General features: G+C 29.2%; 1 protein-coding gene across 1 annotated transcript; it reads left to right on the top strand.

Moving 5' to 3' along the window:
- The first annotated feature begins 8,642 nt into the window (after positions 1–8,642).
- On the top strand, positions 8,643–14,148 carry LOC130808105 (uncharacterized). Its single transcript, XM_057673559.1, has 5 exons — positions 8,643–9,245; positions 11,382–11,494; positions 11,593–11,961; positions 12,071–12,878; positions 13,127–14,148. The coding sequence occupies exons 1-5, from the start codon at positions 9,005–9,007 to the stop codon at positions 13,198–13,200; spliced, it is 1,605 nt and encodes a 534-aa protein (XP_057529542.1). The 5' UTR covers positions 8,643–9,004; the 3' UTR covers positions 13,201–14,148.

The following is a 14,148-nucleotide window of genomic DNA, read 5'->3' as shown; positions in this document are numbered from 1 at the left end:
TTTAGCACATATATCATACAATAAAATTTGTAAAGAAGTTGCATTTGCCATCAAATCTTCACAATAGGTCTCCAAGAGTATCTAAACTTATTATATCATATCATACAATATAATAAAATAGCTGAAAAAATTTGATATGATGGCCTCACAATACATAATGATTTGGCAAAATTCTATTGGCTACTTATTATTGGGGTGTTTTGATAAATGTCGATTTATTAATAACTATATAATAAATTTGTTCTGTTACAAAGTTTCTCCTACAAGCATAATTTAAATTTGTTTTTGATAGAAAGTAGGAGAATTAGTAATAATTGAATATATATTCTCATTAATAGAACAAACTAATTTTTTTTCCATTTTCTTGCGTTTATCTTTTTTTTTATTATTTGTATTTCCTCCGTTCCTTAAAGAATTTCCCATTTGTCATTTTAGGGTGTTCAATTTGTTGATTCCATAAGGAATCTTTATAATTATATCACAAATTTTGGACAAAAATAATCTTGTTCATCCTCATTTTAATATTTTTAATAATGCTTATAGTCTCCACATATTTTCCAATAATTTCATTTACAATTTTATATTTGTTATTTCCCTACATGTTTCGCACTAATTTTATAAAAAATATTTTTTTATTGATTGTCGTCTTCATATTTTTTCCACTAACTTTCTTTTAATATTTTTTATTTTTCCTTCATCAAATTTATTATTTAATAAAATAATATATTTAAAATCTAAAAAATTCTATTTTTCTTAAATCAAAAGAATTACTTCCATTGAAGATTGAATGTATAATTAATTGATGTACAAACATTTTTTTTTTTATCAATTATTCCATGTGTACTAGTTGTACAATATCTCAACTTATTAAATGTAAGAGTTAAAGTTCTCTTCTTCATTTTTTATTATTCATTTTTGTTACTAAAGCATTAATGAAAAGAAAGTTTCACTCGTAAATTTAATATAAAATAATTTTTCTTAGATGATAGTAGAAGTATCTTTCATAATTAAATCTCACTAAAACAAATTGTTTTCCATATACTTATTACTTAGTGTCATTTAAACAATAATGCTTTTTAATATCTTTATTTTTAAAACTTACCACAGTCACAGTGTTATTATTAGTTTATATTTATTATTGCATTTTATTTATATATTTTTACACACTTATTCATGCATTATACAGACATATATACTAGTATACCAATAAATTAATAAATATGGTGTCAAATTTACCTTAATTATAAGATAATATCACATGTCTCCAAGGGAATTTACTTTTAAAATATGGGAAAATTTTATATAAACAAACATTTTAATAATATCGTGGCTTTATTTTCATTCAACAAGTAGCATCTCTCTTTAAAAGATTTTTTAAGGTACGTCTCCAAAACTTTTTTCAGGATAATTGTATAAGGCACGAGGTATTCAAAGAGAAGAAGCGAACTAAGGAAGAAAACACAAATCTAACTCGATATTTATATTAATAGAGTGATACATACTTTAAATGATAATTTGATTTTTCTCATCAACTTTATCAACAAATTACGACATAAAATAAAATTTATATTTCCTTTTTAATAAATATCATTAAAGTTTAAAACAATCGGTGTGTCTCACGGGCTTAAATCAAGTTGTTATAAAAGAGAACCTTTTCTCCATTTGAAAAATAAATGCAAGATTATGAGTATATATTAAAATCAGGCCCTCTCTTGAGAGACCGCTTATAATATAGACGCCTCTTAAAAGAGCCCCGCCCACATTCTTAATAATTAAAAAAAATCTAAAAACTAACGCCTGCGGTTGAGCCGATTTGGAGTTGGTGTTATAACTTATTGAAGTTGGTGTTATAACCTATTAAAGTTGGTATTATAACCTATTAAAGTTGGTATTTGGAGTTGGTGTTATAACCAATTAAAGTTGGTATTATAACCTATTTGGAGATACCAACTTTAATAGGTTATAATACCCACTCTAACTAGTTATAATACCAACTTCAATAGGTTATAATACCAACTCCAAATATGATCACACAGCGCACATTTTTTTAAAGTTATTTTTCTAAGTGAAAATGGGTCGGCCCATTTGAAACGCATCTCTTATAAAGACGGTCTCAATTAAAAATTTGTGTATTAAAATAAGTCAAAGAAGAAAAAAGAAAATCAAATGACTCCACTAGACTTGGGGTGGCCCACTTCTTTGAATCTTCAATCTTTGGTCACTTCCACTCACCACCCCATTGTCCACTCTAATCTCTTATTTTTAGCTTCCTTCCTCTCTACTAAACCCCATTATCTCCTCCATTAAACAAATGCTCTCTCCTCTAATCAAAATTGAGATAAATAATAATATACGATTTGATTTAGTGATTAAATACTTTTTCTTTTATTTTTCTAACAAAGATTTAATTCGATCACTATATATATAATAGATCCATTATATTTTCCATTTCCCTATTATATGTAGGGGTTTGTTCATACTTAAGATCACATGATAAAAAAGATGAAAAATAATTAAAAATTAATCTAAAAAAGTAAATTTTAAGGGGAGTCACAATATTTTATCCTTTATAAATGTAATATTAAATTAATAAACAGATTAAATTGTGTAGATGATATTAAAGTGTGTATTACTCCCTTTGTGTCTATTGATGTTCTCATAAAGAATATTCACGAGAATTAAGAAAAATTAAATTGTTTAGATGGTGAATATATTAATTTTATTGAATAGTAAAGTTATTGGAGAAATAGTGGAGATCATAAGCATTAAAAAATATTAAAATAAAGTTAGTGTAAAAAAAATTAGGGACCATAATTATATAAAAAATATTTATATAAAGTTAGCAAAAAACATATAGGAGCATAAACATTAATAAAATATTAAGGTTAGGATAAACAAAATTAATCATGTCTAAAATTTATAATATAAAAAAAATTCTTTAAAAAAACAGCAAATATAGAATAACTTAAAATAACAAATGGGAACATCATTGAAAAACAAATGGAATACGTTTCAAGGATCTTTTAAAAGTTAACGAACTCAGAGATAGAAAATAGGGTTACATAGATCATATTTATATTTGGAACAACTTTTGTATGAGATTGTTTCATGATGAGATAAGTTTAAAGTGACTCTTTTTAAATAATGTGTTTTTATATCTAAACTTTCAGATATTAATTTTTAAAATCTAAAATGACTTGTTAAATATCTATCTATCATAATCATATCATAATTACTATTAAAAGAATTGTAGAATTACAAATATCAGCACATTAGATATTTGCCAAAAATTGCCTTTTTATAGGTTAAAAGGTATTTATATAGCATTTAAAAGATTTTACTACATCAATTATGATTTTTAAGTATTAAAGGTGTTCAATTATTTTGTAGAATTATAAAATTTTTATTTTGTATAATTATTTTATATCAGATATTACATGTTATCAAAGATATTTAGTTTGAATGACAATAATATAATTTGTGCTCAGCTTTTTTAAAAGATTACATATTATATATATATATATATATATATATATATATATATATATATATATATATATATATATATATATATATATATATATATATATATATTCATATTAAATTTTTATGCATTATCTAAGTTTCTATACTATTAAAATATGCTAATATACAGAAGCAATTTGATCACATGATGATTTTTTAAAGCTTTTTTTCCTACCAAAAGACACTTTCTAATTTAACTATTTTAATCATTATATTGATTGAAATCTAATGCAGCCATATTGTACATAATATATTTATTGATCAAATTGATGACATGTATAATTAAATTGATTAGCGAATTTAAAATATGTTATGCAATCTATTTAATACATTATTGACTTAAATAGCAGTAAATATATATATATATATATATATATATATATATATATATATATATATATATATATATATATATATAATTCAAATTTACATACAACAATTCATTTCATACAGTACTGAATCAAAATAATTCAAGAGAAATATCATAACAAAATTTAAGAATATCTGAGTGAATTATCTTGAAGAAAGCAATCTTACTATATGAAATACTAAGTAATATATTACATATAGATAACAAAAAAAACCAGGATCTCTCAAATAGCCTTTTAATTCATGTGCTTAGGGATACTGATATTTGAAAAATAAAAGCAAATAATTTATATCTTTAAAATTTGAGATATTTTATATCGTAGCAACAAACTTTTATGAAATATCAGTGATAGCAAATTTTAAAAACAAATTCCACTGAATAGCTTTGTAATATTGTACTTAAAGCTACAATAACATCAATGGCCTAAAAACGTTTAATTGATCGTAATTAAGTTGTGAATAGGGATGGCAATGGGTATTGGACCCGACCCGGATCCGTGGATCCGTATTTGTTTTCACGGATCTGGATCCTTAAAAAATAGACCCGACGGATCCGGATCCGTTTAAATTTCACGGGTTCGAATCTGGATTTGAGAAAAATACCCAGACCCAGACCCGCGGATCTGGAAGACCCGTTTTATTTTTTTTATATATTAATTTTATTAAATATATAGAATTTTCTAATTCTATCTTCCCATCATCCCATATCACATTTTCCCACCCAGTACTCCCAGCCCACGTTCAAAGGGAAAATTCAAGTGCACCTGCAACCTGCCTCCCATTTTTATTTATTATATTAAGTTATTTTGAATAAAAGATTATGTATCGGCTATGTTTATTTATGTAACAAACAACTTTAATGTGTTTATTGAATATTTTCAAGATAATTTTAAGTTGTATAATGTTTTTTTGGATGATCGATTGTGAAATTATACATATTATTATCATTAGTCTATAAATATAGCTTTATTGCAATCTCAACACCATTCAAAAATACAAAAAAAGCAGAAACAAGTCAGACCTGTTTTGGGCCCGAATCCCGGTACTGGATCCGCAGTATCCACGGATCCGGATCTGGGTCTTGCAAAACTAGACCTTCAGATCCGGATCTGGATCTGGATCCTGTTCTTGAAAACGGATCTGGATCGGGGTCCACCTGAACCCGGTCCAGATCTAACCCGTTGCCATCCCTTGTTGCGAAATATCTTAAGGATATTCTATATGGTAGCAACATACTTTTATGAAACGTCAGTGGTAGCAAATCTTAACTAAAATCTTAACATACTTTTAAGAAAAGAAGACAGGGGCAAATAAAATATTTCACAATTTAGGCCAATTAAATGTTTTTAGTTCATTAATGTTACTGTAGTTTTAAATACAACATTACAATGTTATTCTGTGAAATTTTTAAGATTTGCCATTACTGACGTTTCATAAAAGTATGTTGCTGCCATATAGAATATCCCTTAAAATTTTCAAGAACCAATTATTAAGAAAGTTAATATAATTCATTTTGTATTAAAAGGTTAAGAGGTAATCTAATTTCTTTTTTATTAAAAAATATTGTGTGTAATTTTATGTGGTACTAATAAATTGTTTAGTAGAAAATTAAAATTTAAGCTAATCTATATTAAAGTATTTTACTTGGAATTCATGGGGAAAGAGTGGTTCAAAAAGTGTTATATTTTTTATATTCAAAAGAATACAATTTACAGGAAATATCATACAACTAGGCACGAGCACAGTATTATTTTTCCAAAAATTACTATAAAATTTACCAGGAATAATATAATTTTTTGCTTATTTCTCTACAATAATATCGATTTTTGATTAACCATGAATAATACCAACTTTGAGGGGTGTTTCCCTAGAATATATACCTAACATGTTAAAAATCAAACTATAAGAGATTATATGACAAAAAAATTTGGTAAATTAAGTAATAAACTAAAGTTGGTATTATTTTATGAAAAAAACCCTAAGTTAGTATTATTCATGGTTAATCAATAGTTGGTATTATTGTAGGGAAATTAACAAAAGATTATATTATTCACGTTAATTTTTCCTATATTATATTATGTGATGATATAATTGCTCTAATAAACGTTTTAATTTTATACAATTTAATGATGTACTGAAACGTTAATTTGTAATAAAGACCTTAATTATTTCTAAATAGTTGGATTATGATAATTATATTTTTTTGAATTTTTTAATAATTTATATGCATATTGATTGGTTAAGTTATTGACAAGACTGACCTGGACATAGGCAAGCTGAGCCTGTACACAGGACCCACAAAAACGTAGTTTAATTAATCAAATAAACTTTTGCTTTGCAATAAGTATAGTTTTTGAGATTTAGACATTGTTTTTTTTGGATTATAGGGTTATTTTTGTCATCTAATATTGTGATTTTGCATCAAAAATTACTCTTAGGAAAACCTTATTAGATTTTATGTTATATATTGATGCACACTTAATTTCTAACATTGAAATTTTTTTTAATATTGTTTATACACTTCTTTCGTTATGTTTTAGTTACATATGATAGTGACATTTTATATGGAGAATTGAGATCATCAATAGCAAGTATTGTTAAACGGAGGAAGTATTTCATTAGGGGCCTTGAGCTTATCATTTATCTTTCTCCCCGGACCCTTAAAATCTAAGGGTCGCCTCTGGTTATTGAAAAAAATCTCCATGAACATTTAAATTAAGAAAATTTAAGTTCATATTCTACATCATCTATACATATCAATAAAAATATTTATGAATGATAAATAACATTCTTAGAAGAGCCATGACAAATGAAATTATTTTACTACTTAATTTAGAATCTGATTATTTATAAAATCATACATACTAATAAAAATGATAGAAAATGACAAATGTCATCCTTAAAGGAGCCATGACAAATGAAATTGTTTTACTGAATAATAGTTGATTACATTAAAATATTTACCTAATTTAGAATTTGTTTTTTTTTTTTAAAAAAATTATACATACAAATAAACATGTTACAAAATGACAAATTTCATCCTTAAAGGAGCCATAACATATAAAATTGTTTTATTGGATAATAGTTGATTATATGAAAATATTACCTAACTTAGAATATGATTTTTAAATAAATTGGAGCTAAATAAGGTAAAGTATTTAGTATATTATTTATTATAGTAATTCTATATACCTAACCTAGAATTTGATATATTTTATTGAATAAAAAATTATAATATTAGATAAACAATTAAAAAAAATTAATATGTAATTCTTGCTTTAAAAAAGTCATGTATTCGATAAATTCAACCACGATAATATAGTGCATTATTCTTTGAAATTATATTTTTTTTTATTTTCTATTAATAAATTAATGTATTGCATAAGTTTATACAGTAGTTCTATATAATAGTTTATAATGTAATCTTTAGTTTTAGGAAACTAAATAACTACAAAATAATTATCAAATCAAAAGATTTACAAAATATACAAGATATTATTTTATTCAAAGATATTCTATTTTAATATATATATATATATATATATATATATATATATATATATATATATATATATTTATATATATATATACATATATATATATATATATATATATATATATATATATATATATATATACATATATATATATATATACATATATATATATACATATATACATATACATATATATATATATATATATATATATATATATATATATATATATATATATACATATATATATATATATATACATATATATATATATATATATACATATATATATATACATATATATATATATATATATATATATATGAACGTTTTAAAAGTTTTTTTTGGAAAATATTTTTAAAGTTAATAAGTTTAATAAGTGTTAAAACAGTATAATCATGTTTAAAAAAATAATACATATACTAAACAATTTATTCGTCCTTTTGTAAAGCTATTGCATGTAAGAGTAAGACAACAACAAAGTTTTTAATCGAATGCCTTTTAGGTTGGATAATGACGATGATCATTATATGTTTGATTTTATAATTTATAATTTTATTTGTGTATTTATTGCATTAAACTATAATGTAGTAAATTACTCATTATAAAATATATTATGATACATTTTAGTTTGTATATTTATTTGGTTAGTATATTAACTAACAACAAAATGACACTTTTTAATTACTGTGCACATTGTTGTTAAAATCGTGATCGTAGAATCGTACGATTTTACGAATCAAATCGGACCCAACAACTAAGATCGTTAGTGGAATCAGAATCAAGTGAGATCGTTGGTAAGATCGGTTAGGATCGATCAGAATCGGTTAGGATTGTTATGATCGGCTAAGATTGTTGGTAGGTTCGTTAGGATCGTTGGTTTCGATCCAATTATTTTAAATAACTTGATCCAATAACGATCTGATCCCATCAGTTGATTTCGATCCTAACAACCTTGACTGTGCATGGCACATGTATTTATTTATTTTTTTTTTAAATAACACATGCATCTATCTAGTTAAATAATAAATCATAATTATTTTAAATATGAATTATGTATTTTAATTATATTAATTAAACCTTATAAAATTGTTTCAAGATGAGAAAGTATTGTGAGAATTTGTGTCTAGTGGGTTTGAAAATTTAAATAGGTATGACTATGGGGCCCTTTTGCATTCCTGACCCTATCTCTTGTCCAATTTTTTCTTTCTCACTATTATATAATAAATTGAAAAAAAATACTAAACCCCTAAAAGCAAAAATTAAGCCAACCAAAAGAACTGTTCAAAATCCCTTTTTTTTTTTTTGAATCTTCAAAATTCCTTTTTTATTTATTCCATTAGTGTATGTTAATCCATCCAAAAAAGCTACTCACCATTTACTCATTTTGCAGCAAGTTTTATTCATTTATTTTTTTGTTGCTCATCCACCATAACCCTAACTTACTCTTTCTCTATCTTTTCACCCATCTGTTTTCTCTCTCCTCAAATCTTCAAAACCCATCCTGAAAATAGAAAACCCACATATAAAAATGTGTTCTTTGAGCTCAGAATTCAAACCACCCAACTGGGTTTTATGGAAGTAAAAAGGGACCCACTTTACAGTTGCTGCAAATGGGGAAACCAGATGAAAATGATGAATTTTCTCTCTCCTCAACTGCTAATGGTGCAAATGCTGAAGGAACTTCTGGGTCTAATTCAGATAGTAGAAATTGTTTTTGTAGGTTTTTTAAGCTCAGATGTTTGCTCCCACTTTTGCTTGGAATTTCAGTCTTTATTTCTGCTCTTTTTTGGCTTCCTCCCTTCTTGAATAACACAGATCATGGTGATTTGGATCTGGATCCACGTTATAGAGGTTGGTAATTTTTTTTTGCTTCATTTTCTTGAGCATTTTTATGGAAATTAGTTTATTTCTCTTTAATCTAGGGTTTTATCGTTATGAAGGTTAATGTTGTAATTTTTTTGTATAATTGGGAATTTTTTGATGCTTTTTTAGTGGTAATTACTGGGACTTTTTCGTTTGGTCAAAATTTTGTCAGTGTAGTTCAAATCAGTGACTGTCGGTGATAATTGGGGTTTTCAGTGGTAATTTGGGGATCTATTTTTGTGAATCTTAATTTGTTGCATAATTGGGGATTCTTTTTTGATGGGTTTCTAGTGGTACATTACTGGGACATTTTGTTTGATCAAAATTGTTGCAGTGTAGTTCTGACTAGTGACTGTCGGTGCACAGTAATTTGCATTGTTAATTTGATTTTTAGTGTTGATTATGAATGAATTAGTGTTCTTTTGAATGGTTTTAGTTTCTTCTTTTGGATGGAATTGGTGCCATTGTTGATTTATGGTATTTGGATGTAATCACTCTGAACTATGGAGGATTTGATCTTTGTGTCTTCCCTTTGGAGTTAAAAGGATGATTGTGTAGTTGCCAAGGTGTTGCTCTTGACCCAGAATGAATTCCGCTCTGTTCGGGTTAATTCTCAAATCTCAATAAAATTTGATGGGGATTTGATAGAAGAAGATGGATTGATGACATTTTTTAGTATTGCAATGGGAGAGGATCTGCATGTCAATGCAATTAGTTTGGTTTTGGTTGGTTTGAAATTCAAATGAGTAAACTGGAAATTGATTCTGAGTTGTATGGGTAGATGGGTACAATGTGGTATTTTGTTTCACCACATGTAGTCATATACGGGAACGTGAGATATGCTTATCGTCCTAGTAGAAATGCGATTTACAACCCTAGAGCTTGTCATACTGCTATGTGTGCATTGTAATTACAAGATCTTCGGCACATGGGAGTCTAGTCATAACACGGCTATGAGAAGGACAAAGAGGACTTGAATACATAGCTTGAAAAGGCATGCACCGCCTTAATCCTTTTCATCTATGCATATCTTCTAGTGTTACAATGTGTATACAAGTTCTTTGATATGTAAGCATGATTATGTGAGATAGAAGGATGATATTTGTTAATTGAGCTTTTCCTTTTGGGTTTGAATATTGGGGAGACTTCTTCATCTAATGAAGTATTCCAGAATTGATTGTCTTAGTATTTAGGTGATCTGTCGGAGTAAAGAGGTTAAGTGTTTTTAGTGTGCAATTTCTTATACCAGAAACTGCGTTAATTGCAATGATCCAGTTCCCGAATACCTGGGAAGGTACTTGGTCAACTTTAAACATGTAAGCATACAATGGAACGGTGTTTCATTAGTTCGATTCCTCAAAGGTGTTATCTCCTGGAAACCTTGTTTCTGGATCTTGACAGAATTTGAATGTTGGTATGAGTAACCTCTGGCAAGTACTACTACAATTGAACATCTAAGTATCTTTACCCATGCCCTATGAGCAAGCCTTTGTACGGTTTTCTTGAATAAGTTGGTGCATAGTACTAGATTTGGGAGGGGCAAAGTATGGTAGAACATCGACACGGATAGAAAATTGGATCTCTTTGGACCTTCATATTTATAGGGTCAAAATAAAACAATCTGGAATTAGTTTGGATCCTGCTGATTTGAACTTGAAGTTGGCGCCATGTAGAATACTACATCTCGCATTTTTTGAGCTTGTTAGGTCTATTTGCATGTAAGCGTATACAGGGATGAATCTTCCATTGATTACTGTTATTTAATTTTACCTCATATAAATATTTAGTAGTGTTATTTCAGTGTGTCGTTTGTTCCTGACTCTCTTCGTTTCCATGTGTTTTATTTATAAAGAACATGTCTAACATCTGAAAGAGATGATTATCGACTATTAGTGGTTTGCTTCAGGTAAGCTTAACATTTGAAACTATGGTTGGTATCTTCTCTCATATTTGAAGGATAAAGCTAACCTTTATGATTAATTGTCAACTTGATTTCTTAGGATCAAGCTAACTTCAATATTTGAATTTTTTTGTCAAAGTTCATTTGTTCATCTATGTGAATTTTCTTATATATGTACCTTCTTATGAAATATACTCTAATTAATAAAAATTTTCGATGTCTAGGTCATACAATTGTTGCAAGTTTTAAACTTCTGAGACCAGTGTCCGCTTTGGAAGACTATGCTCAACCACTCAGAGCTGACCTCTTTGAAGTGTTTGGAGCTGCTAATTCTAAAGTATAACCTATTACCATTTCCATATCTCTGCTTCCTTTTTTATTTTTTATTCACTTTCCGTCATACTTATGATGCTGCTTTTGTTGATTGATGTTTAGGTTTCCATCTTATCGATGGAAAGTTCTGGATTAAATTCTTCAAGCGTTGTCTTTGCAATTGATCCCGTATCTAAAAATTCAATGTCTTCACTTCAACTGAGTTTAATTCGATCAACTTTTGTACTATTGGTTATACGACAAACGGATTTTGAGTTGAACTCATCTCATCCTCTTGGGGACCCATCTTTCTTTGAAGTGTTGAAGTTTCCTGGTGGAATTACCGTCATTCCTCCCCAAACTGCATATCCTCTGCAAAAAGTTCAAATTCTTTTTAACTTTACTCTAAATAACTCTATTCTCCAAATACAAGAAAATTTTGAGGTGTTGCGGAACCAACTTGCACTTGGACTGCATTTGACGCCTGACGAGGTAAAATTTAAATTTTCTGTTTGTATGTAATTTGCTTTGTTTTTCCAATAATGAAAATTGGCTTAATCAACGCATTTTAATTCAAGTCAATATTATTTCTTCTGTGCAGAACTTGTACATTCGCCTGACAAATTCTAGAGGTTCGACAGTGGCTCCTCCCGCGACTGTTCAGACATCTGTTGTGCTGAGGGTTGGAGTTCCATCCCAGCCGAGATTGAAGCAACTGGCTCAAACCATTAAAGATTCGCCTGCTAGAAATCTTGGTCTTAACAATACCGTCTTTGGTAAAGTCAAACAAGTTAGCCTCTCGTCAGTTCTCCAACATTCATTAGGCGGTGAAGGTAGTCCGACACCTGCTCCCGCGCCTTCTCCTCTTTCTTATCACCACCACCACCACCACCACCATCATCACCATCACCACCACGACCATGGATACCATGACACTTTACCTCCTGTTAGCTCGCCTTCATATCCGCCCATGGAAGCCCCGGAACCCGTCAAACCTGCTCCTGTGCCTCAGAGTAGGGCACCTCCGCATGTGAAACACCGTCATACTTTTCCCTCATTTGCCCCTGCACCAGCTAAAAGCTATCTGGCAAGTCCTCCAAGTGCTCATCCGCCCACCAAAAGCTATCATGCGGCTCCTCCTGCCTGTAAGTTTAGATTCAGGAGTACACATTTCAGAAAAAGCCCCGAATACCCTCCTGTTATTGGGACTGGTCCACCTAGTATGCCTCCTCGCCATTCAGTCGCCGCGAGTCCTCATCCACAAGCTAAACCTCCATCTCCCATTGTCCATCAGATTTCACCGTCTCGTCCTTTACCCAATGTTATCTATGCCCGTATTCCTCCTCCATCAGCAGGTGAGATGGATCCAGAACCTCCCGATAAAATGCCTTCAATTGCACCCTCTCCATGTAAGTGCTGATAATTACATTTCTGATTAGCTAGTACTTGATTTGTATTTCTATTTATTGTCGACCAATCCTTAGGTTGGTTTAGTTAACTTGAAAGTGGGATCTCGAGCATAATATTTATCATATTTCACCTAGTTGGATGTTTTTGCGATAAATTAGTGTCCAACCAACTTTTGTTTCAAACAAAGGGAACTTATGTCCCGTTTTTAACTGATTAAATCTGGTAAATCTTGTTTCTCTAATTTCAGCGGCTGGAGGTCGACTTAAAGCTACCTATTGGATATTCTCTCTATTAGTGGCGCTTTTACTGCAATGTCGGTAGAACGGTCCCTTACCCTCTCAATTAAGTAAGTTCTACTCTTGGAAATTTAACGGAACTTTGTTCGTAGCATCCAAAACAGAAGAAAGGAAACAAAACCAAAGCTGGCGGAAACTTGTTATAGTGGGAGCAATGCAAAAAGAAGGCATTCCCCGCATTCGCATGAGTGAATATACGGTGTTGTTTTTGTACATGTATATATACAATCGGAAAAAAGTATTTCGAGTGGCAAGCGGCATTCTTAGGTCAAAGTCGCAAAAGTGGCGGGCCTCTAAAAATGAGAATGCCATAGCCACTCGCTTGTGTAATGAAACTATCTTTTGCAAAAGTGCAAGGTCAAATTCAGGAATTATCGGTCATCGAATACATTTTTGCCTAAAAGTGTTAGTATTTTTTTTATTCTTACAGTTCATTCGAAAACAATCAGTAAGATTACGTACATCTGACCCTCTCAAACCCTACTGAGAGCTACGCCATACTGGTCTTTACTGGTATCGGTAGGAGCATGTATCCTTGGCGTTTTGACATCGCAACAAATCGAACTTTTAGAATTTGAATGGACGTTTTACTGGTCTTAAGGATAGCCTGTCTAATGTCTAGATTTGGTGTATGAAATTGAAAGTTACATTTCCTTGAAAGTGACCATATTTTGTAAGGTTGCATTCCAAATATTGTTGGGGTTGGTGTTTGATAGAAATTAGCTTATTTCTTGGTGTTTTTAGGGGAACAAAAAACACTTTTCCAAATTGAGCATCTTTTAGTTTTCACATGTTGATGGCCAACTGGCTTTGCGTGTATTCTTATATTCTTAAGTTGAAAATTATTATTTCTATTTCTTTTTTCCTTTTTAATACTCCATTTGTTTTGACTAACAATTGTCTATTTTTACAAGTTTTCGAGTATCTTTAAGATGCAGCTTCATGGAATACTTTCTAGCATACCACTACATTT

Source organism: Amaranthus tricolor, chromosome 3 (genome assembly GCF_026212465.1).
Source record: "Amaranthus tricolor cultivar Red isolate AtriRed21 chromosome 3, ASM2621246v1, whole genome shotgun sequence".
Taxonomy (NCBI): domain Eukaryota; kingdom Viridiplantae; phylum Streptophyta; class Magnoliopsida; order Caryophyllales; family Amaranthaceae; genus Amaranthus; species Amaranthus tricolor.
The sequence above is the reverse complement of the archived record's forward strand: the minus strand, read 5'-3'. Positions and strand labels throughout refer to the sequence as shown.

Coding starts and splice junctions, on each gene's coding strand:
- LOC130808105 (XM_057673559.1), top strand. CDS start 9,005: ATGGGGAAACCAGATGAAAATGATGAATTTTCTCTCTCCTCAACTGCT. Junction 11,495..11,592: donor TTGGAGCTGCTAATTCTAAA/GTATAACCTATT, acceptor ATTGATGTTTAG/GTTTCCATCTTATCGATGGA. Junction 11,962..12,070: donor TGCATTTGACGCCTGACGAG/GTAAAATTTAAA, acceptor TCTTCTGTGCAG/AACTTGTACATTCGCCTGAC.